General features: G+C 49.3%; 1 protein-coding gene across 2 annotated transcripts in view; it reads right to left on the bottom strand.

Annotated features, from left to right (window-relative positions):
• The window catches only part of SLIT3 (slit guidance ligand 3), a gene marked incomplete at its 5' end in the record, with an annotated part of 594733 nt that overhangs the window by 95679 nt on the left and 473573 nt on the right, over positions 1-25481 (bottom strand). For both annotated transcript variants that reach the window (XM_082724113.1, XM_082724112.1), the window contains 4 exons: positions 5096-5167; positions 9013-9084; positions 13887-13958; positions 23264-23405. In XM_082724113.1, coding sequence (XP_082580239.1) covers positions 5096-5167; positions 9013-9084; positions 13887-13958; positions 23264-23405 — 358 coding nt within the window. The remainder of the gene's footprint in view (positions 1-5095; positions 5168-9012; positions 9085-13886; positions 13959-23263; positions 23406-25481) is intronic.

Genomic DNA, 25481 nt, shown 5'->3' with positions numbered 1-25481 from the left:
CAAGCCTCCCTCATTAATCTCTTCCTCTTTTTTTTCTTTTAATTTCTCCAGAATTAACCTCCGACCATCCTGAATTTCTTTATCCTACTCGTTTGCCTTAGAACAAATATTATGCTCTCCCCCTTACCGTATCATGTGGGGGATTTGCTCCGACCTTCAGGAACCTACTGCAAGCAGACCCGGAGAGGAGCCAGGTGATGCCAAGGGCTAAGAGGTCAAGAATGTCTAACCTTGCCCTGTCTTGCTCTGGGCCATATGGAGCTAAACGCCCATGCGAGGAAACAGGAGGAGCCCTCCCAGGCCCAACTAAGGACAAAGGGGACTGTTTCCTTCTCTCCTGATCATGGCTGCACTGCTGGTCACCAGCTGTGGGTTGTCATGGTGATTCCTGATGGGAGGGAAACTGCAAATGTAGCAATGCCAGCAGGTGGCCTGTCTGAGAAACAGGACCTCCTTGGAGTCCACAGACACAGGATGACTCTAGAAAGAGGGTTCAAGCAGACGGAAGTGGAGACTGAGGAACCAGACAGGGAAGCCATCACTGGCTCTCTGGAGGTCAAAGGCCTTGCCTAGTGGGACCTGGCTTGGCTCCTCCTCTTCCTTAACAGTGACTAGGGTGGTCAATCGCCTTTCCATTGCCTCCTGCTTGCTAATTGGTCCTTTAAGAGGGGTGAGTTATTCACTTGATGACCAAGCATGGGATGACCCCGGACTTTCAGTCTCCCTGATGACCTTCCTTGGGAAGCCCCAGGTACAAGAGAAAGGGGAAACGGCTTCTCTCAGGAGTGCATCAAAAAGCAAATTTACTTTTATTCTTCTCCTACCCACTTAAGCCTCCATGGGGAGACCGCAGCCCAGGACTGATACTGAGGCACAGCCAAAGGAACGAGATACAGTTAGCTCAGCGGCACCTCCTCCTTGGCTTGAGCCAGTGAGGAATGTTCGTTCCGTGGATCCCCAAACTAGCTCTGTAGATCTGCTTGGGACTGGGGCTGAAGCAGAAGTCTCTGGCATGGACTCCAGAATTAGACTGCCTGAGTGCCAATGCTTTGCCACTTACATGCTGAGTGATGATGGTTATGTTCCTTAACCCTTCAATGCCTCAGTCTCCTCATCCATAAAATGGGCCTTTCAACAACACCTTCCTCTTAGCATTGTTGTAAGGATTAGAGAAGCATATAAGCATGTCAAACTCCTTTAGTACAGGCTCTGGAGCATAGTAGGTAGTCAGTAAATGTTAGCGGCTACTATTAGTAGCAGTGATATTACTTGAGAAACAGCTGGTGAGGAAAAGTGAGCTACGGGAGTGGAGTTTTGCTTACTGCCCTGTAATTGGCATGTTGCTTGGCAAACTCCAAGATTCTCAAATGGTTTTGTCTGCTTTCCAAGAAAATCAAACAACAGGTGCCTGGGTTGTCTTAACTTATTCCAGCCCAAAGACAGTCTGGTTTGGTTTAAGACCTCCTGGGGCAGGCTTAACATCGATCACAGCCAGTATTTACACGAAAGCTTCTGCCTCAAATGATGGCCCACCCCACTCAGGTGACTTCTATGCAGGCCACGCAATCAGTGAATGCTTTTTTTTTTTTTTTCCTGGGGAAGCTGAAGCAGCACAACTGGCGGCTGCCTGTCAGAAGAGAAAGTGATGGTTCTAGAGACATGCTGATGGCTTTTCTTGCTTTGGGAGAGGTTGACCTTTGAGCTACAACATGAGGGATCTGGGGGCACTTGATTGGCTAATGTCCTAGGAACCCAGGAGCCTGGATAGGCAGGGGAATGGACAGGAACAGGAGCATCCTAAGTACTGATTCTAAGTTTCTGGTGAGGAAGGGGACAGGTGCAGCCCGGGACAAGAGGACAGGTCACCTCTCTGGTCATCCAGCTGCCTCCATCCCTGGAGTTGGGAGCATATGTGCAGTGGCATATCCTGTCCTAGCCATGGCTTCTGAGATGTCTTCATGCGGGATATCTGACTTCTTAGAGGTTTAGGAGGGAGTCTCTAAACATATTTCAGGTCCCAGTGGGCGCTGGGCTTGCTCCCCAGCTGTCTGTTCTAAGGAGGGAAGCTGATAGACCACCACATGCTCCCCCTGGTGAGTGTCTGCAAGAATCGAACCTGTCTGGGATGAATTACAGGGAGACATACTAGCTATTTTGAAACATTCGAAGACTTTGAGAATAGCCTTTTCTGAGTTTCCCAGAAGCCATTACTAAGGTTTAGTATAAGAAAGGTAGCTTCCTAAGCCTCTCAGCACACAGTGATGATGCATTGCAAACACCACCAGTAAGAACAGGTGGGCTATGTCATAGAGGGCATGGGGCAGGGGTTTCTGCACCAGCTGGGTAGAAGGTTGTGCTTGGAGCCCCGAAGTTCCTTTGACCTTTAAGATTTTGGGACTTAAACTAAAGGAGGTGACTCTTTTGAGGCTGACACCCAGAGGACAGGGCGTTGGGTTTAGGGGTTTACTATGAAGCTTTTCCACATAGACCCATTTGTGGCAGCTTCTGAGAAACTTGGAAGCCCGAGATGGCCTAGTGTTGGCCATCTGCTGGAACCAAGCTATGAAGAAATTGACCCGGAGGACGACCCAGGGATGGGGCAAATTTGGTGGGATGGCTGAAAAATTTTTTTTCTTTGGTGCAGAAATGGGACAAGGGGGTGCAGGCAGGACAACTCAATGTACCCACTTTGCTACAGGCAGCCTCACAAGTGCCAGGAAGGAAAGAGTTGGGATCACTTCACCGCAGAGACAGCTTGACTTTGTGATGTACCAATAATTAGAGAAACGGAGAGAGAAAAATAAACACAAACCTCTTGCAAAAAGCCTTGAAGTCAAAGGAGAGGAAATTACCCAGACTACCAGGGTATTCTAATCAGAGCCTTCTTATCAGAGTGTCTCCAGCCTAACAAGGAGAAATCCAATCTACAGCGGGCTGGACGCTAAATTCGATCTAATCAGGCCGTGCTTTCCAACTGCTCAGCAGCAGGTCAAAGCCCAATGACAGGCGGTGGCTGCTGCTTCTTTCTGGAAAGCAAGCCCTCCTAAGTTGTGTCAACTTTTGGGAGCGTGTGAGGGGGATGCTTTGTCTTTGCTCCCAACTACTCCATTCCATCTGTTCAAAACTGTGGTGGGATTGAACTAGAGCTGCCTTCCCTGCCCCTGCAAAGTCCTACGAGTTCTATTAATATCACTGCTGTCCGCTCCAAGCTGGGAGACATTTCCTTTTTTAAAAAACATGCATCCCCTCCCCCCACCCATGCATTTATTGATCTTTGCAACAAGCAATGCCCTGGGCTAGGCACTTTGATGCAAGCTAGGTTTCTCCTTAATGTATGCAAGGGCATTTTCCTGATCAGACATGCTGCATCAGACATGCTGATTGTAAAGGGATATTCACCCCAGCCCAGTGGAACACAACACCCCAAAATCTCCCTCAAGGCCCACGCTATTGTTACACTTCTTTCCAGGCATTAATAGCTACAGTTAGCTAGTTGATGGTGGTGGTTGTAACTTACAGCTTCTTTGCTAGAAGCAAAGGACACCATCTGTGAAACTCCCAGCTCCCCGCAGAGCCCTGGCGTGTCATTGTAACTAACAGCCTTCAAGGCTCACCTGAGGGCGGGGGACTTAAAACCCGTATGCTCACACAGACTCAGACTGAGACGGACGTGGTGACGGGGGATACAGACAAAAAGACCGGGAACCTTCCTTCCCTCACCTGCCACTTCATTACAACAAACCCGACGACTGCTCACAGACGGCCATCAGGCCGGGGCAGCCACCTGGCGTTATGTTCCTGACTGCGTGGTCCTGCGAGGACCTGTCCAGACCCGAGTCTTCCAGGACACAGGAAGGGTAGGAAGTGAAGATGCGGAAAGGGAAAGACTGAAGAAAATTCTCACATCTTCTTCCTTGAAGAGTCTTTGGGCATCACCCTGAGAAAGTGTTGCCAACCTTCCTCTCTCTGCTCGAGCAACCTTCCTCTCTCTGCTCGAGGCTCCGGCCTCCCTTCCAGCCGGAGACCAGCTTGACTCCCTGGTCCACAAACGTCTACCGTCAAGTTTGCTTAACTGCACGCGGGGACCTGGGGGGCCCCTTCCTTACCGCCTGTGACTTGGGGATGGTTTTACAAAGATACAGGCACCCACTTGCTCACTCGTCGGCCCTCAGAGGCAATCTACTCAGGGGGCTGAGCGCCTTCTCCAGGCTCCACACCGATTTTGCTATGTGCCCGAGGGCAGGTCATTTACCTCCCTGAGACCCTGGTCTACTCCAGTGCTATCAGGATATTCAAGATCAACTCCCAGGAACTGCGATGGTCACCGAGCGGGCAAGGAAGTGTGCGCACAGACACACACCCTGACACCCACTGCACACGCACGCACACGCCACACTACCGCATCACAGACCAGAGATAACTCACCCCCATCATAAAATCTTTAAATACAGGACCAGCTAAGTTCCTCTCCTCATCAGAGTCCAATTATCTTCTTCAAACATTTAAGCTCAAATGACCAGAATGAAATAAATGCAAATAAATAATCCCAGAGCTTAAAATTCGAGGCAACAAATCTTCCTTTAAATTAAATAAACACATCCCCCCTCAGCCACATCTTAGCAAGAAAGAGTCGCACTGGTGACGGATTACGCTCTTCTGTATAATTATTTCACCACCCCTCCCCCACCCGTCTTCAAGGTCACATGCCTGACAGCAGCTCCCCTGCAGCTTTCTTGCAATATGGTGTGTCAGTGTTTTAGTTCCCTACTTTCCTAGCTCACCCCTGCAAGACGTTGCCCCTTGTAGATTCAACGCAGGCTTCATTCCGAGCCCCCAGATCTGTGGCCTGCCCAGGCCAGGCTCCTGAGCTACAGCATTTAGATTTATTTACCTTGACCTTGGCCTCCCTCTGCCAACTCCCTGGTTTTCCTTCCACCAAAAAGAGGTGACAGAGGTGTGGGGTGGACAGCTCAGATTTTTTTTCTTTTAGGTATGTGTAAACTCAAAAGAACTGTACAGTGTGTGGCTCGAAGTTTGCAGAGAAGAACCTGCAGAGAGTCCCCAAGACATACACAGTGACAAGAGGCCTACTCACAGCAGCTGTAGGGATACCAGTCCATCAAAGAGTCCCTTGGCAAGCTCCGTGATCTTGTTCCCATAGAGTACCCTGCAACAGAGCAGAGAAGAGAGCGGTCACTGTGGAGGCAAGGCCACGGGGACTCACTCCCGTAGAGGCCACCACCTCGGCCAACTCCAGTGGGTGGGTGGGTGGGGTTTCTCATAGCATCTCCTTCTCTGGCCAGCCTCAGCCCCGCTCCTTACCAGGGGGACAGCGGGAGAGTGCCACCAGGGGCTGGAGAGGCAGGCTGTGTGGGAGGCAAGGAGAAATGGGCTCTATCCTGTTTCACCCCTGGGCAGGCCAGTTCAATAAACCACAACAGGGAGCAGCAGTCCCTCTGTAGTGTCTCCCTGAGCGGCTAGTATGACTCACACCTCGGCAGTAAATAAGACGTGTAGGAAGCTGGTCAGCCCCGTGTCTTCTTGTCTTCAATGGGTATTGATCAGGCTGAGCCCAGCCTAGAGAACATTTCCTTTTAATATCCCATTGCATCCTAGGAATTCCTGAGCGGAGTTCCTTAATCATCCATCCAGACGGGGCTTTGGGGATCTGGGGTCCTATCCGGGTGGCACAGAAACTGCTGAGTCGAGGACTGGCTCTTGGGAAACACGGGAGAGCAAGGAACTGTGACCTCGGAGCAATGCCCCTGCACTCCAGCCCCTCTTTGAGCTGCAGGAACCAAGAGACTCTGAATTCTTTTACCCCTCTCTCCATCAGACCTCCAGGGTCCCTCACACTGTGTCTCCTGTTCATGGTCTGGCCTTCTGAAATTTGGTGGGGGGACGGGGCTTGGGGGAGAATTCTGCGGTCAGCCTCTCTGGCCCAGCGCCCAGGGCGTCTGGTTGGCCCTCTGCATAGGCGCTGAAGGCCACCGCTGGCCTCTTTCTGCTCTCCTCCGTGGCACAGCCTGCTTCTCTCGGTCTAGAGGAAACTGAGCGGGGAGAGCTTTTTTCTTTTTGTTTTTTTTCCTTTCAATTCCCTCTTGGGCCCTGAAATACACTGAATGGGTACAACATTCAATCCCCACTCAGACTTCAAATCCAGGCTGTTCCACGTCTTTGAGGAGACAAAATATTAGGGTGAGGAAATAGTAAATGGGAGCAATAAGCCAAGCCCCGTTTTCCAGACGCCACCGGGAAAAAGTGTCTCACTCAGCCGGCGGGTGTGTTTCATTAATGTTTCAACAAATTAATGAGTAAATAAAAGTCAGCATGATGGCTCAGACTCACATTTGTAATTCATATTAACGTCCCACTGCTCTCTGTGCCAAACGTTGTAGCGTCACTGTCTGCTCATCTCAGCTGATGTCAAAGCTTCTGGTATAGCAGCAGCTGGTGAGGTGGTGGGACTGGGGACTTGGGGCAGGGCATTCTCCTATAACCCATCATCCCTCCAGATGGGACAGCTCTAACCTGGTGGGTCAAACCACTCTCCGGCAGACTGGAGAGGGTTGTGGGGCTACCCTGGAGCATTCTGGGAGTAAACCTGGCTTTGCTCTCAAGTCTTTCCTTGACTGCCTTCTTCCCACCTTTCAGGTCTGAGGGACCACATCCCTTCCTTGGGAAGCTTCTCCTAAATATGTTAATTATTATTATTTTTTTTTTTTTTTTACCACCTGCCACCCTGTTTTTATTTCTACATCACTTTTCTTTAGGTTATGTTCTATTATTTCTGTATTCATTTATTTAAACATTTTTCTGTGCCTCTACCTCTCAGCTCCCTGGAATGTCGGCTCCGTTGGGTGACGTGTGGCGAGCTCATGGCTGGAGCTCATGGCTGGAGTGCCTCCCTAGAGCTCAGAGCTGACACGGCCTAGCATAGTATTTGTTGAAACAAATGAATGCGTATGGGCAAGGCTTTCCTGCCTTTTAGTTAGTTTGGCCACTCCTGAGTCTGGGCTGGGTGTGTTTGCATTCCAAGCTCCGCGAGACCAAGGGTCTTGTCTATCCAGCTCATTGTCACATGCTATGTGCCTAGCAGGCCTCTACTTGAATGCATGAATGCATAAATTAGAGGTGAGGGGCACTTCCCTTACGGTCCCAGTATATTTCAACACTGGCCAGTGAGATGCCAATTTCATGTCTGGCAACCAGATTTTGAATTTTTTTCCCCCCTGCAGGACCAGAAGCATCTCACAGTCCTCAGATTGTGCCCAAGTTCTAGCAGAGGGAAGCCAGATAAGGCAAATGGGAGGGTAGGGGGGCAGGGATCGGATCCTGGTAGCACACGGAGCCTCTCTCTCTCTGCTCCTCTGTGATCTTCAGCACAATAAGCAGACACTAATCTCACATACAATCCTGTCTTTGATATCCCAGCCAGATGTTCTATTCGATAAATGAAACTAATTTACTCTGCAAGCAGCAGGCAACAGCTGAATCAAGAGACTTCCCTGTCCTCAGCCCCTTCCCCCAGTGGGATGGGGCCAGGTGGGGGGAAATGTGTATCTTGTTACCTGCCTACTCATAAATTAAGCAAGCAGGTTGCAGAGAGAAGCGAAGCCTCAACAGCTTGCTTCTGAGCATCCTCGCCCCTACTCAGTGGGCGGGTCATCCAATAATACAAATAATATCAACTGATGATACCTTTCTTGGGTCTTAGTGCGTATTTTTCACATTATCTGGGGAGTCAGCATCGCACAAGAATCGAGGGCACGGGTTTTGGAGTTGCACTGCTTGGGTTCAAATCCTGCTTCTCCCAGTCATGGACTTTGGATAATTATACTTATTCGACAAACTTTATTTTTGTGTAATTACTATAAGCCAGGTGCTGTTTAAGGTGCCAGAGATTCAGCCAGGATCAAGAGAGGTAAAAATTTCTGTTCATGGGGCGCCTGGGTGGCTCAGTGGGTTAAAGCCTCTGCCATTAGCTCAGGTGATGATCCCAGGGTCCTGGGATCAAGCCCTGCATCGGGCTCTCTGCTCAGCAGGGAGCCTGCTTCCCTTCCTCTCTCTCTCTGCCTGCCTCTCTGCCTACTTGTGATCTCTGTCAAATAAATAAATAAAATCTTTTAAAAAAATAAAAAAAAATCCTATTTATGTAGAGTTTAGATCACCTGATTCCTTCTATTGTAAAAGAAATGAGGATGGAGTCTCTGTTTTAGGTTGTTAAGAGCACGAACCTGCAAGACCCCTGGCACACCCTTAGGGCTTCATAGGTACTGCCAATTATTTTAATCATGGTCACCACTGAATGTGGGTTAGACAGGAAAGATAGCCCCATCCCCATTTTGTCTGATGGGAAAATATACAGTAGACTCAAGGGGCATCCCCTGTGCCACATGACAGGTGAATCACTGACAGAATCAGGACAAAGCTCCACGCCTTCTTGCCCCTGTGGGTCTCTGAGTCCCCAGAGAGCGAGGCAGTGGCTCCACCCAGGAGGCTGCCCTAGGATTGCAATATCCAAGAAAAGAAGGCCTTCCAGGATGGGAGGGATGCTTACTCAGAACAAAGGCCGTGAGGTTGGTTTGGAGAAAAAGCCTGAAAATCAGGGGAAGAAAATTAGCTTCTCCCTTGACAAGGTCACACAGATGGGCAAAATGGGTGCACTGGTCATAAACATACATTACCATTCTGTCCCTCCAGTTCCCCAGAGAGCCCTGCTGAGGCACACGGGAGGGAGGGGGAAGTGCGGGTAGAGCAGAAGATGCATTTGAATTAGAAGCCAATAACTGGGAAGGCTGCTGGGCACTTAATCAATAAAAATAATGCATTTGGTTGTAGAAATATTCCCCAAGATCAATTTCCCCTGAAGAAATATTTGTTTCTTTTACCAGGTTGCCACAAGTGTGTAAGGGAACATAAAGCCTTGATAAACACCTCCTGAAATATACACATCCCTCTCGCACTGCCAATGCTCCCCCCCACCCCCACGCGACTCTGCTCCCCACTTACAGCGATGTGAGTGATTTCAGACCCTGGAAGGCATCCGGAGCAATGTCCGATATCTGATTCTTGCTGATGTCTCTAAAACACATTAATGGGAGAGTCTGAGAACACAGCTCCAAGGTGTGAAACGGTCATTCCTAGTTCTGAATCAAGCACTTCAGATATTTAAAATGGTGAGAATTAATCAGTTTATTCCTAGTACAAGAAAAAGGGCTAAAAGACCATTCAGTTCAACTGTGTCTTGACGAAATACGATACATTTGTTTTGCTCTTTCTTGGCTTTCAGAGAATGCTCACCCTCCGCATCTTGACTTCAGCTTTGTCCGTGTGAGCCCTCGCTTGGTAGGGAAGACCACACCCGGGCACACCGGGGCCTTGCGGCATTACCAAGCAATTACAGCATAAACAAAGGCCAAACGAGGGACAGGGTGCAGGCATGCATCTTCTTGTCGCATGCCTCAGCCAATGCTGATTTCCTTCCCCGTGTTGTTCTGAGTCATTTCACCTCCCCAGTGATCTTTCCTTCCTGACCTGAAAAGAGGTTTTGAGCAGTGACTTAAGTCTCTGGTTCGGCGCACCCTCCGGGTCACGTGAGAATCATAAGATTCTTACGGGATGGCTCTGAGATGTGGATCTGTCACTGGCAGGGCATGAGCCCAGGGTGGGGGTGGGGTGGGCAGCAGGGGAGTGATGTCCAGGGCTAGGGGACAGCGGGGATGAGCAGGAGGCTGCGTGAGGAGTGGCCCTGACCCGGCTCCTCTTTGGAGCCCAGAGGCTGCCCCTTTCCTGCAGCCCAGTGACTTCCGAGCCTCCAGCCTCTAGTTCTTGTTAATGGCACCTCACTGAGGCTGAAGACTTTCTGTGAGTCCTTAGCTTGAGTTTGGCCCCTGGGCTCCTGTCATTGGAAGGTGAGCTGTTCCCGTTTCCAGAGTCAGTGCCCCTCTCCAGTTCTTTCCTTTAACAAAAGAAATCAATGGGTCTTTGCTTTTGTGTGGGAGAGAGAGAGCTGGGGTCTTGGAGGGTCAACAAGGAGGAGACGAGGGAGTATGGAGAAGAAAGCACATCTAAGCAGAATCTTAAGCGACTGCCTCTGGCGAGGCCAGACACCCTGCCCCCAGCCTCTGAAACACACTTCCCCGGGTCTGTTTCTCCCCTCCTTCTAATAGCCTTCAAAGGGCTGCGCAGCCACCTTTCCTAGGCCTCCGCTCCCTTCCCTCCCTGGTTCCAAAGCCAGTAAGTTGAAAGATATTTCACAGGTTAAGGCTTCTTAGGCACAGCTGTCGAGCTTATCCCTTTAGCTGGCAAGATCGCCTCTCACAAATCCGCAGATTGTGCTCACAAACCCGTCAGTTTACACCAGGCTTTTCTCTGGCGCTCCACTTTTGTAGAAGGGTCTTAACAAGCAAATGCCCAGGATTATCCCACTCCTGCTCGCCCTCCGCCTGCCTGTCTCGCAAGGCACGTCAGGCCAGCACGTGGGGTCCGTGCTCCCATCAGCCTGTTGAGCGAGCCTGGGGTTTTGTTTCATTTTGCTTTTGGGCTCTCTTTTGTCTTCTTGATCATGGGATGTCCCTTCAAGCTCCTTAGACCTCTAGCCTGCAGGAAGAAGTTCTGGAACGCCGGGGTGGGGAGGAACCCTCCGCTTTAGCCTCGTTGGGGCCAAGTGGTTTTCAGGCCACAGCTGGCCTTTCGGACATGCTCTGCTCTGTAGCATGGGAGGGATGTCTGGTGGTCTCGGAGATGATGGAGAACATAAGTGGACTAGTGTTAGTTCAGCTGGGAATTGCCCCTGGTGGTCACTTCATCTTAGTTCTTAGTTCTGCAGAAAGCAAATGGCAGCCTGAACAGGTGAAGGACCCAGAGTCACAGGTGACCTGACACAGCTATGTACTTGGCACCCCAGGTCTCCCCTCCCTTCCCAATGACGGGTACACTAGGCAGTGGCGCTGGACAGAAGGCAGGCTGGGAAAGGCTGTTGCCGCTCACTGTCCTCCACGCTGGACTCCTCCAGGTCCACAGCAGGTGGCCCTGAGCTGCCTCCTGGAGTCTGGGTCACTCTCGGTCAGCGGTTCTCAAACATCACTAGGGTGTTTACTAAAGTGCACCCTCAGGGAGTCTGCTCTGGCCAGCAGGGGGAAGGGGGCTGGGAATCTGCATGCGTAGCCCATCTCCAGTGATCCCCATGCACATGGTGCCAGGGTCATCCTTTGGGCCATTGTGCTTTCCAATCTGGTTGGTCTCAGCCATACCCCAGTGTCCCAGGGCTTACAGACTGGGTCGCTAAGAGGCAGTGGACTTTCCAGATGGTTCAGAACCAAGGTGGCAAATTCCCTGCTGGCAAGGCTCAGAGTAAGGGACATAGCTGTGGGACTCTAGCAAGGGCTGGCACCTGTGGAATCCTACTGTATGTAAGAGCATGGAAACGGGAGACAGAAACGAAAGAACATGCCTTTCTGGCCAAACCACACAGCTGTGGCTCCCGTTAGCCAGCGCCACCAGGTAACCAGCCCTGGAAGACCAGGGACTCCTCTCTAGGGCCTTCTACTCTCCTCATAAGTGGCTTCTCTACTGTGATACTAGTTTTTACCTGGAAACACTTTTTATACTAAGCTGGCCATGAGAAATAGGCAGGACAATTCTTTTTTTGTTTGTTTTGTTTTGTTATTAGAGGTAAGAGGAGGGTGTGGTTCATGTTTAGTTGAGGGGAAACATCTGTTAGAGAGAGTGGTTATGTATACCCAGAAGCAATTCACACTTAGGGTTTTAAAATCCATTCTCACCAGGGGCCCTACTTCTCCCAAACCATCCTACTCCAGTCTTGGCTTGTGAAGTTCTGTTAATTAGAGAAAATTTTAAGTGGTCTCTCTTCCCCACTGCCATCTCCTTGGGGGGAAAAAAGGGCATCATAATAAATATCAGTAGCATCAGAAGTGATCAAAAATTAAATTCCCTTCCCAGATCGTGACTGAGAAGGTCTTATGAATTTTGAATGCCCAGATCATGGCAACTCCAATGGGATGAAGAAAGGATAGTAAAACATAGCCAAGCTCTAAATTACCTGGACTTCACAAAAAATTAGAGCAGTAACTTAAATCATGCAAGAGATATAGGTTGGGGCAGTGACTGAACTTGTCATTTTTCACTGAAATTACTATCTGGCTGCATAATCAAGCTAGGCTTTAAAAATGAATTGGGGGGGGCGGTATGGAGTGAGCTGGGGAAGCAGGGAGACCAGGAGATTAATGGCCCAAGGTTTTAAATATTAAGGCCTATATTTATACAGCTCCTCCAGCAAGAATGCTGCCAAGGGGAGGGTGAAAAGTCCGTGCCCGGGGCGAGCTCATTATGTTGGTTTCTACTGCTGGAACTGTACCAGGAGAAAATCTTGTTTGGTTTGGATTTCCAGGGAGATGGGAAGTTGCCTTCCCAAGATTGTACGGTAAAGCCTACCAATGCCACTGTTTCTTGGGGATGTTTATTTTTAACATAAAAGAAGTCAGCACACACTTAACCTCTTTCATGGAGGCCCTCCTACTCCAGGGAAACTGAAGAATCAGCCTTCAGCGGAAGGACGTGAGATCGGTCGGTGCATATTTCTACCTGCTCTTTCTTCCTCTGTGGGGGCCAGAGAGGATGAGGAACGGGGATAAAAACAGCATTTTGATGATGGGACTATAATGGATGATTTCGCGGCCTGGACAAGGGAAAGGTGTCTCTTCTTCCCAGATTCTTAATATCTACGCTGGCAATGGCTGGACCGGTTTTGAATCCCACTAGTCTCTCTTCCGAGCGCCCTGGTCTGAGCGACTCACAGAGCGGGGCTCAGGGCAGTCACAGGCTGGGGAAGGGTGGTGATGATGATGGTGCCACCACGGGGGGGATGAGGGCCGTGATGCCTGATGCTGTCAGTGGCGCTGTGGTAGGGAAGGAACAGCAGTGTTGTTGTCCCCCGGGTACTGATAGGGTACAGTGGTGGCAGTGATCCTGGACGCAGTGGTAACGGGGATGGTGGGGATAATCACAGGCAAGATATATGTGCTTGGAGGATAAGGAAGGGCCCAAGGCTTCTTATTTCACTTAGAAAGACAGAAAGCCCTTACCATGGCCTAAAGGGCCCACAGGGTCTGGCCCCTACGTACCTACCTTCTACCACAATCCCCACCGCTGTCTCCCTCACCCTCCAGTCCTCCTTGCTGCTCTGCAAACCATCGGCATACACTCCCCAGGGCTCTTCACTCGCTCTCTCCTGAGAGCGCCTCATTCCCACCCTTCATTTGGGTCACCTGCACGGAGAGGCCTCTGTGGGCCCTTCCTTAGTTTTACTTCCCAGTGCTTACCGATTTCTGGTATTTGTTTCTTTCCTGTGTTCTCCCACTCCGGTATGTAAGCTCCACGAGAGCTGACCTGGCTTTAGCGCACACTCTGTCCACAGACCCTGCGGTTCCTGCACGCGGCAGACGCTCACTCTCTGTTAGAGGAGTGTGTGCGTGGCTGTGGACATGTCGGTTAGGGCACTGGAGACCGACATGAGGCCACTGTCTCAGCCTTCCTGACACTCCTACTTCAGGTCCACATCAGGGAAGCGAGGACAATCCACATGGTGGTATGGGTTTCTCAGCCAGCTGGGCTCCACCTCTCATCCGGATGATCTTACTGTGCTCTAGCTGGAGAGACCCTGAGTTCTGAGGTGTCTAAATCCGTATACCTCAGCATCTGAGGTGAGCCACACCTCTCCATCTCAGACAGCATTCCAGGTCCAACCATGACCTCTCCAAGAAGAATGTGATGCAGATTGTCCGCTGGGCAGCTTGCCCATGAACCAGGACACATCACCCCCCACATGGAAACATCGGCCTTGTCTCCCCCCAGGGAAAACTCACATTCGCTTCAGCTTCTTGTACTGGGTGAAGGCTCCAGCGGGGATGGATCTGATGGAGTTCTGTTCCAGGCGTCTGAGAAACAGAGCAGAGAAGAGTTAGTTAAGCACCCACCTGTCTACAGGGGGTGGCTGAGGGCCTCGAGGACAGGATGGTCCCTCTCATCACCCGCATCCATGTTGCTTCCAGAACACCAGGCAGAGACCATGTGAAAGCTAGAAACTCGTGTTCTGGTGGATGGAGCACCCGTCCCAGGATCTAATGGGCTCTGGAAAAATTAGAAAAGTAATTGAGGATTCTGGCTCTTGCTTTTTATAAGCCATCTTTGAAGGCAGAGGCCTTCTTCAAAAAGCTGTAGCACCAGAGTGCTGAAAAAGTCAAAGGGATAAAGGGAAAAAGAAGAAATGACCCGTGGGCTAGCAAGGCCCATTGGCCAGAGAAGCATGTCACCTTTCAGTTACAGACTCAATCCCCCTGCCACAGGGGATCAAACAGGCAGAAGTGACAATGGCTGACTTCACTTCTGGTTTCTTAATTAAGGTATATCCGATTGATTAGTTTTTAAGAGTATGATATACAGTATATAACAACATTAGATATTTGTTTCTGGGGTTTTTCAATGGGCTATTCTAATGTGCTGGAGAAACGGCCTTCAAGTCTTTAGGCTTCCAGCCTGATAGCCATCAAAACGGCTCCCTGGCACCTTGAGGGCTCTAGAGGCTCCAGCTGGACCACCCCCCACTCCAGGCTGCTGCTAGAATCCGTGGCATTACCACCTTATAGACTTTACTGAAGTGCTTCCTCTCCTAGGACTCCAGAATAAGAAGTGCTACAGGCCCAGGGCCCAGAACTCCCTTGAATATAAGGAGCCACGGGGAACAAGTGAGCATCTCAATGCTTTCCTCTCCTGCTTCTTAGATGACTTCCTGTCACCAAGAACCGGTGTGGTGGGCCATAGGTCTCCCTCTGTTAGAAGGGATGAGGGATGCCCTGGCTTCGGCTAAGGACTCAGCCTCTCCTCGTCCATCTCCCTTTTCTCCAAGGCACGGATATTTTCATCAACTCCTCATCTGGCATGGATGTTCCCTGAACTCTCGGCTGGGAAGACGCCCAAAAAAGCGTGTGCAGAGAGGGATGGTGGGAGCAGAAGGAACAGACGGGCGGAAGTGGCTCCCTTGGAGGCTACATCTAGTGGGTGCATTTCTGGCGGGGATGAGCCCATTCATCTTGAAGAGTAATCCCCGCTGCAGAGTCGGGGAGACAGCCGTATTAATTTGTGCCTCTGCGATCTCATCTTCATTGGGGGAAGAGAGTATTTGTTACTGGAACCGCTAATGGAGCAGTTTGCCAGCAATTTTCCCATTTCAAACAACATCTCGGCCGCTAATGTGGAATGGTTTGTCAGGCCTACCCATAACACAGACAAATCACTCTCTGGGCCAAAGGAAGGGTTTGGGGCGGGGGGGAAGGGTGAGTGGGAGGAGAGAGGAGCATCAGGATGGATCATTCTTGGCTGCTGGATGAATAGAGTCTACAAATGAGACTGCCACGGTCTATTAGGAAAGCCTTTGTGGCCGCCGGAGGGGGCGGGGAGCATATTCTGCTGGGCACATGGGCACAGGCTGGCTGGATGGCGGCCCGGCTGGCTCATGGTAAGGCACAAGAGCAAGCCATCGGGTCTCGGATTCTGGCAGCTCCCGGATCCAGCCACCCATGGAGGCAGCAGACTCGGGGCCAGCTGCCTTGACTGAGAAGTTCCAAGGACATTCTTGTTTTCCAGCCGAGCAGGGTTGAGCAGGCATCTCTCAGCCAAGGCGGCAGCTCCGTGGGTCTGTGGGACTGCCAGTCAGGTGGAAAATGCTCTCCGGGATTCCTGTGATTCACCTGCCACTTCAGCAAGGGATCATGGCTGGAGGATGCCTCTGGGCAGAGCCACTGTCGGTAATGAGGCAACTCCCTCAGTTTTTGAAGAGGACCTACCGCTCCCAGCCACAGGCCAGGAGCCCCGGCGAGTCAGGTCAGCACCATGTGCAAGGTCAACCAGCTCTCCGTGCAATTCATAATCAGTTGACCTCCACTTTACTGATGGGTGTAAGGGCCAAGGGAGGGATGAACCAGTGAGCACCAAGGAGTTTAATAACCTGGGGCCAGCAACAGCCCAAGACGGTCCATCAGAGAAGCAAGTTCCACGGCTCACAGAACAAACACGAAGAGCTACCATTCATGAGGCCAAGTTGATTTGTGTCTGTTAGCTCTTTTAATCCTTACATTTATGAGGCAAGCTGTGGTGGCCTCCTTTTGCGGATGCAGAAAATAAAACCTAGAGAAATCAGATAGCCTGTCCAGAGCAAGAGAGCTAACAAGGAGCAGGACTGACATCTGTTTCTACTCATTGGACATACCGCCTTTCTTTCTGAAAACAGAGAAACTGAGGCCTACAGACCGAAGTGACTTCCCCAGAGTCACAGAGGCATTTGGGAGGGTAAGACCCCAATGCTGATGCTGAGACATCAGGCAGCCTCTGCAGAGGTCGGTGTTTTGTACAAAGGCTGTAGGAGTTGAGGGAGATGCAGTACAGATGCGAATATATATACACATGCAAATAGAGTGCAAAGGTGTGGTTTTGAACAAAGAACGCCAGTCTCGGCAGGGACGGCTCTGTGCATCCTGTACTCGGCAGACGTGCACACCCCAGGGATGGTATTTGTCTCTGTAGTCTCTCTACTGCTCATGCTGCTGTGGGTCCTGGCTAGACACCGGAGCCCTTATGGAGGGCCAAGGCCATGGTGAGTGCCACGATGTGGGGATTAACCTTGCCCCAGGGGGAATCAGAGTTTGGCGGGGGTGTAGTTGTGAATAGTCAGTTTCTTCAAATGCCAAGTAAAGATGAGGGTATGAAAAGCGACAATAGTAAGAGCTAATAGTAAGAGCTAATAGCTATCAGGAGCTTGTAAGTCGGGCATTAGACTACGTGTTTTACATGCTTTATCTTAATATTTACACCTCTCTGAGGCAAATCTTAGTCATCCTCATCATCCCCACTTTAAATGTGAGAAAATGGAGGCTCAGAGATGTTAAGTTGCTTGTCCAAATTCACACAGCCAGGAAGAGCTATATAGCCGGATGACACCTGAACTCTCCATCCCATTCAGCAACCTGAACTCCATCACTGAGCTCTGCCGAATCCCATTTGGAGCAGAGGCATGTCTATTTCCAGTCACTGCCGGCTCATCCTCAGGGAAACGGCCCTTTTGTCAAGGGGGTAAGCCCACAGTGCCACGTGCACACACAAAGTTTCTATGCAGCAGATAGCCCCTGGTGGGTTGGATATAGCCTAGCACAAGCATGCAAAGATCCATATTCCCAGTGACAAAATTTCGGAGTGAAGGATGAAAAGCAGCATTAGCATCAGCAAAAACGGTCACATTTAGAGAGGTGTCTGAAGCCAACAGCTGTTTCAGGTCTCTCTTAAACGGCACATGTGTCTTTCTTTGTCTGGCAAACATTCTTCAGGCTGCAAACTGATTTAATAGAACTAGCATAAAAACAAACATACAAATCAAACATCTGAACATCTTCCGGCACCAGTAAACACAATGGGAACATCTGATGGGGATTTCAGCCATTTGTGCTCTGTATTGATTTGCCCTAGTTTCTCGGTGCTTCCTTAATGATCTGTCATTTGCAAACATGCGACTGAACACCATATATTTCTAGCAGCGCAGAAGTCAACATGATGCCAGAGAGACTGGCAGGGGCACAGCAGCGCCAGGTCATGGCCACGAGTCTCCTGACGGAGCGGTTCTGGAGCAGGGTTCAAGGGCTGGTGGCAGTGAGGGCTGAGGGGACAAGAAGGACAAACTGCTACCATCTCCTGAGGACCAGCTTATATGTTAGACACTGGGCTCTTTGCATGCTGGCTCATTTCATTCCTTCAACAATCCGATCAAGCAAGTATCATCATTAGCGTAATAACAACAAAGACACAGTGGCAGGCACTCGCGACATGAGTCATTTGTAACCTGCCCTGCACAATACCTGGCATTTGCCTATGGAAAGCAGAGGAACAGGCACAGAGCCAGAGCTGCTCCTCTGACTCTATGCATATGCCCAGATGCCTCTCCCAGAGAATTTTTTTTTATCACCTTAGGAAAAAAAAAAATGAAAGAAAAATAGTATGGGGAACTCGAGACTATAAACCATTCTACAATGTCGTACATGTGACCCGGTGAATAGGTTTTCTATTTAGGTTCCATTCAATGTCTTCCAAACATTGTGCTAATTTTCTGCACAACTGTGCTATTTAATCTTCATAGAAAATCTCTAGTAGGTCTGATGAGCCCCATTGTGCAAAGGGGGGAGGTGACTGAAGCAGGAGATGTTAAGAAAGGTGCCCTAGGTAAGAGGCAAAACTGGGAATTTAACCATGGACTATTTATCTCAAGGCTCTGTTCCTAATTATTCTGTGCTTCCTCTGCTTCTCCTGTATACCACTGCCCCATCCCACCTCATCTCCTCTCTTTCCACGTGGCAGTCCCTCAGAAACCTGGTGCTCTCAGAACGTTTAAGAATCCCAGATGGTGACGGCTTCCAGAACCCTCCAGTCCTTTTGTTCTGTTGGCTGCTTTCTCCCCCCCCCCCACTCTTTCTTTTTAAAATCCCCTGGTGAGCAGTATAACGGGAGAATATTTGCTTGTGCTAAGCAGATAAACACTGTTTATCTCTTCACCCCAGATAAACAGGGAGGTTGAGGTGAGATGAAGTGCAAAGTGGGGCTACTTTACCTCAGACGCTTTTGCTTATGACTTGCCAGTAAGCCCATCCACGGCCTTTCTCCACCAACTGAACTGAGCTGCTAGAGCAGAGGGCATGAGACACACTGGACGGCGCTGTGGGTTGAGGGGGACAGAGCAAACCGGAAGATGGAACACAGATTAAGAAGAAGCTCTAGCTACTGAAGGTTCTCTTGAGCCTTGAGAAGGACCATGGAGGGAAGACAGAAGACCACAGAAGAGAGAAGGTGTAAGCCTCTGGCTCTTCCCAGAATCTACCCCAGCTAAAGGCTAGAGCTGGTGGAGAGAAACGACAGGGAGTGGCAAGAACTGTGCTGTTGGTGGTAGCTCAGTTTCGAGGAAAATCTGCAGGAAGCTGCCTCACTGTGGGTTCTCTGGAAGAAAGCTATTTTTAGAGGAATTGGCTCTGCCATGCAGGGAGACCAGCATACAGTTCTCTGAGCTGCTTCGGCTTTGAAAAAAATTTTTGAAAAGAGTTCGCCAGATTGCTTTGCATGAGAGATAGCCCTTCCTCCCTCTAAAATGGTGGGGAGCACAGAACCCCTCCTGAGGTGTTGGAGCACCACTGCTTGCTAAGGGTTGTGCATAGGGCCTGGAGCGCCTGATGATAGGGTGCCCAGCATCTCTAAGGAGAGAGGGAAAGTCTGCATTGTATGCGTGCCATGGACAAGAGGCAGAATTCTTGACAGTAAAAAGAAAAAGTCACATTCAGATGTCTTTGGGATGATAAATCAGACACTTCTTATTCATCCTGGGGTGCGTACTGCAGTTTCAACTCTCTACTCTCTGTCTCATCTTTCAACCTCCCCCATCTGCTGGTCTTCTCTCCCTGCTAAGAGGATGCGTTTCAGCTGCTTTCAAGACTTCTGGGCCAACACACAGGTCCCCAGGCACAGGCTTTGTCGCCTTGAAGAATGAGCAGGTTTCTTCCTCAAAGGTCTCTCTTACGTGTCACCTCTCCCCATATATTCCGAACCAAAGAATCTTGCCTCGTCTGCTTTAATGTCTCAGCTTCATTTCATCACAGAAGGAGAAATCCTGGGCAATCTGTCTGGTGGGCCATGGGTGCTCGGGAAGCAGGGGCAGCCTTATTTCCATGTCTGCATACATTTGCATGAAGATGAGCCACTGTCCGGCTCCATTCCTAATGCAACTGGCCAGCCTGTTTCTTGAATCTCTTCTCTCACCCAAACCCCTCAAAAGCTTGACATAGCGTTATGGGAGGTTCGCGCATGCAGGTAGCTCCAGTGCTGATGATATGGTCCAACCTTTCTCACTGAGACTGATACAAGTGGAAGTGGTAGTAGTTAAACAGAAGTGATAGTAGTACTAGTACTAGTACTAGCAGTAGTAAAATACCAACAGTCCTGGCTAAGCATTTGGCTGCACACATTCATTTCACTTTCACAAGAACTGTTAAGAAGGTACCATTGGCCTCTGCATGTCTCAGTTGAGGAAAACAAGACTCAGAAAAGTCATTTAGCAAGAGCTAGAAGGCAGGGCCAGAGCCATTACGTGGAGCTAGGTCCCTGAATTCACCGTCTACACTCAAGAATCCGGTTGCTGTTTGCGGCTGTTTTTAGAAGCACTCTAGCTAGGTTGGTTATTCCCAGACTTTTAGATCTCACAGGCTAGGTGGTTCCAGACCTTTTACTTTGCCAGTTAAGGTGCCCTGTGTATTATATATGATACGTGTTTATACAGAGACATACATTGATAATTATGTAATAATTACACATGTAAATTACACACATATTTGTCATGGACCTGTGCGTAGGCACACAAGCATATGTATTCTGCCTTTAGTGGCCATCATTTCATAAGATAATGGGCATTTTTAAAAACAACAATAACAGAATAAGGGAGCCCAGGAATTTGAAATAAAGGATAGTCCTTTAAATTGACCAGTTTTGCTTAACAGAAAAACATCACATTGTTTTTGTTTTTCTCACTTTACCTCACATCAGGAAAAAGATATCAGTGATCAGAGAGCCTTTCAGAAATCACTACACTAGTTTGTTAATATCCCTTTAAAAATTTGGTGTCCAGGTATGACGTCAAGAGTCCAGGACTGGCTGGGTCTGCGCGGATCCCACCTCTGATGTGGACATCTGCACTTTCTCTCTCCCAGACACCTGAGCTCTGTGCCTGTGAGGCCCAAGTTGGAGGTATAAAGATGGGGAGCAGAGAAGGGGCTGGTGGGGGTCAAGTTACCGCTTGACTACTAGACTGGCCTCTTTCATCAGGCTGTGGTTTGAGGAAAGAGCTATGGTTGTCGAGGAGGGAAGATAAGCCTGGCAGATGGAGGGGGAAAGGAACAAAGTGGGGCAGAGAAAGAAAGCGAAGATCTATGGGAATCTGAAATGAGGTGAACGTGGCAAGAATTCTGTCTTGAACATCTGTCTTGGGAGAGCCAGAGGCATGGATGGAGAGGGAAGGTGGAGGTTCTTATGACAAGGAGCAAAGTGTTACCTGGGTGACGAGGAAGATGGGGCTGGGAAGGGAACTGGGAGGATCACGGGTAGGAGACGGAGAGAAGGGGGGAATGAATTAGGGGAGGAAGATGAAGACAAGGGAAACAGTATGGAAAGGAGAGAGCATAAGGCCAGGAATAAAAGGAAATGGGAGAAGAAGAGAAGCGAGGGGATAATGGGGAGAGGCATGGGGTCTAAGTGAGCTCCACGGGAGGAAGGGATCTCCAAGGCTAGAGCAACAGACCCTTTAGTGAAGGGACACAGCAAAATGTGAAGTGAATTAATTGTTGGTTGTTGCTGAAAGGAAGACTGGAGGTTGAGAGAAGGCCACACAAGGTGTGGGTGTCAGGACGAAAGGACGCTTGACGGACTAGCTCCTGCCCACAGGAAGAGGTGCAGGCATGAGTTGTGTCCCCCGGGGCTGGGGAAGAAAGTGTTAAAGGGAATTAGGGAAAAGTTGGTAAAACCAATAAAGAAAGAGGAATCCGAGTCTCCACTGCGGTAAATCATGTTTCTTCTCATCTCCATCAGGATGAAAGCAGAGTCCATAAAATGCCCCCTTGATCTGGCTCCACACTGCCTCTCTGATCTCATCCTCCAACACTCTCCCTTGTGTTTACTTCACTCCAGCGACACTGGCCTTCTGGTACAGCAGACACACTTCTACCTCTGGACCTTTGCACGTGCTGTGCCCTCGACCTGCAATACTGTTCCTCCACATAGCCACTTTATTTTCTCTTCCTTACTTACTTTGAATATTTCCTTGTTTTATTTTTCTCCACAGAAGCTACCCCCTTCGATCATATCCTATAATTTGCTTTGCTTTGGTTATTATTTATTACCTCCCCCATCCCCCACTAGAATGCAAGCACCATAAAGGCAGAAATTTTATCTTTTTTATTCACTGATGCTCCTCAAGCACAGAACTGTGATTGGAACACAGTGGGCTAAGTACACTCGTGTACTTTCTGCCAACACTACCACACATGTTTGTTGGATGAACGTATGAATGGCTGGAAGAGTTAATGGGCCATTTATCAGACCAGAAGGGCATGTGTAGGAGGAAGAAGGCGGAGGAGAGAAGCAGAGAGGCTAGGGGAATGTGTGTCTTATTTGGAGGATTTTATCTGATGATATTTGGAGCAGGAGGGTTGTATCTCACTGTGTTTTTAATAAAGCCACCTTAAAGCGAGGGTAGAACATGAACACACTTGTGGTCATTTAATGAGTGATCTTGACGTCGGTGTCAACTGACCTTCTACTCGATCCAGAATGAGAAACCAGCTATCATCTAATGCGCGGCAGAAGCGAGGACAAGATTGAGCTATACGGTCAACCAATTTTTAGTGGAACTTTTAGTGGATCCGTGCACACACGTGGACACGCATAATCTTGTCCGTGTTACCTACAGACCGCGTCTAGAGGACAAGAATCTGATTTGAAATGATTAACAGTTCAGTCTCTTGTTCAGTTAATGGCAGCCATGAAATGAGTTCGTCACTCGTGTACTTTCTGCCAACACTACCACACTGCACAGAGCACTTGCTCATGTGCCAAGGACCGAATTAAGGGCTTACGCGCTGTATTTCACTGTTTCCACAGTGACCCACGGATGATACTATAATTACCACATTGTTAAAGCTGAGAGAACTAGAGATGAAAGAGAGCAATTACGCTGCCCAAAGCCACACAGCTAGTGGAAGGTAGAGCTAGAACATGACCCCAAGGCGGCTCCAGGGAAGGGACTTGCAAACTGCCACCATAAAGGGCCAGAGAGTACACCTAACGGGGCTTGGTGGGCTGTAGGTCACAGCTACTCAATCCTGCCTTATGAGGACAGCCACCGACAATGCCTACACAATAGGTGTGGATGTGTTCCAAGAAAATTTTATTCACAGAACTAAGTGTCGGAGTATTTGGACCCATAGGCAGTTTGCTGACTGCGTTCTGGAAACTACCACACCTGGGAGCGCCTGGAAGGATAGCAAAGAGATTCCTGAGTGTTCTCCATAGTTAGCTCTGACAGGCCATCGTGCCGCCAGACCACCGGGGGACAGGCTGAGATGGAGAGGTAAACTCGCCAGGGACAGAGAGTGGCAGATGGGGCACTTACATTTCGACGATGCCCTCTGGCAAGTTGGCGGGGATCTCAGTCAAGCCCTTCCCTCGACAGTCCACGATGTTATTACTGCAAGTGCAGGCCGAGGGGCAGGAGATGGAGTTGGCATTGCAGGATGGAGGTTCTGAGTGCGGGCCTGTCGGGCAGGAACACAGCGGTCAGTCACGGCAGGGTCAGGAGCTGCCTAGCCTTCTGTGCCTCTTCACCACTTCCCAGCATTACCTGAAAAGCTACCTGAAACACGTTCGCCAGCTGACATCTCCCCTCAGCTGGGAGACACAGCTGCCCCTGGCTAAATATTTAGCCAAGAGGAGAGATTCTGACCTTGACCTGCTTCTGGATTGTTCCACCTGCTCTGTCATCCCATCAGCCTCGTCTTTCAGAGAAAGGGTTGCTCACAGAGTCAATCCCGCATGAAAATATGCCACAGGCATGCAAACAGCACACGCGGGGACTATGCTCTCAGCCTAGTGTTGAATGAACACCCACGTTGTTTGGCTTTTATTGGAGGACTGGATGCTGAACATAGACACATTTTCCTTCTTTTCTCTAGAGGCTAGAACTCATGACTAAAACCAAGTGGGAGGAAAAAAGGCGTCAGAATTTCATTATTTGGGGCACCGATGTTGTCCAACTGTCAATAGTCCCCAGCAGTGACAACATCCAAGGCATTTTCAAACAGCTTGTATGTCCAGACAACATGCAAATAAAACCTACCTCATTGGAAAAAATGGGAAATAAGTTACTACATATTTTGGAGTTAGTTTTTTGTTTTGAGGTGAGAAGCAGTGTGAGTTTAAAGCAAAGTAGTAAAAACTCACGTACTAAGGCGCTTACTTAGAATATCAACTGCAGAGAAGTACATATAATAGCAAACTAACTCAGGGTTCCAACAGTCACAAGCAGTGAATTCAGATGTTTTCAAGACCGAAAAACTTTCATGCTATCCCTATTTCTTCAACGTTAAGGCAAGAATCTCGAACCTGTGGTTAGTTTTCCAAATGACGACATTGTGGACCAAAAAGTAGACTCAACCCCAAACCCCCTCAGGACTTGATATCCCACACCGGCTAGATCTAGTCAGCAGGGATGCTGTCAATGTCTTTCCAGACCCCCAGCCCCAGAGCAGAGGGCCAGGGGCTGGGTAAGCTCAGACCAACCCTGAAGATCTCCTCGTTGCTCGGACATGGGACTTCTGGCTGGGAGCCCTTGGAAAGAGATGAAACATGAAACACAAAAATGTCGGCAGGGAAAAACTAATTTTGGTGTGGCCTCTGTTCACTGGAGAAGCCAAGTCTGGGAAGCCAGAGAGGGTCTGGTTACAGTGGTTGCATCAGAGACCAAGGGGGCCTGTAGCAAATGCCTTTTCAGACACTGAGACTCAAAGTGGAAGCCTCCCTCTCCACACTCTGACAGTCCCTATGCCTGGGGCTCAAAGGAATGTGGAAGGCTTGATGTGGAACGCTTACCTCACTGGACAGTGTTAACTCAATAACCAAAGATTCTTATTTCCTTTGGCTCCTCTCTCTCTCTCTCTCTCTCACACACACACACACACACACATCAAATATTTAAAAATGTCCTCCTAGCAGGGACATTTGAGAAAATATTCTTGTCAAGAGCACAAGGACGTCCAACTCCCCAGTGTTGCACTAGCGCATTTCATGGAGACCAGAAAAATGCCGAAGAGATGATGACTTATACCGAAGTTCCCAACTGGAACATTCTCTGAGAGAAGGGATACCAACTTAGTTTGAAACTGGAGAAGATTCCCATTTCTGAGAAAAATGGCAATCCCAGAGAATCAGTCTGTGAGAGTCTCAGATCAGGAACGAGGATGCTGTGGCCCTGGAGTCCCACTGCCTCAATTTGAATCCTGGTTCTGTAATTTCATCCTTATATCCTGTGCCTCAGTTTTCCCCATCTGTGAAATGGGGGAAGATGACAATATTTATTTCATAGCATGGTTTTGTTGTGAAGGTAAAGGAAGTTAATGCATGTAAAAGATTTAGCAGAATGCATAGCACAAAGTCAGAGTTTAGTACTGTTAGTTGTTGTTATCATTACTATTAATGAGTCTGGCTCTGCCACTAATGGTCTGCAAGTCATAATGTTCCTCTGAGTTTTTTTGCTTTGATCTCAGTCAATAAGGAGTTTGGACTGCATGACTTCTGAAGTCCTTTCTGGATGGAAAGATTCAGGACTCCTGGTT

The sequence above is a fragment of the Mustela nivalis genome (genome assembly GCF_964662115.1).
Source record: "Mustela nivalis genome assembly, chromosome: 3".
Classification (NCBI taxonomy): Eukaryota; Metazoa; Chordata; class Mammalia; order Carnivora; family Mustelidae; genus Mustela; species Mustela nivalis.
This window is presented reverse-complemented; position numbering and strand designations above follow the sequence as displayed.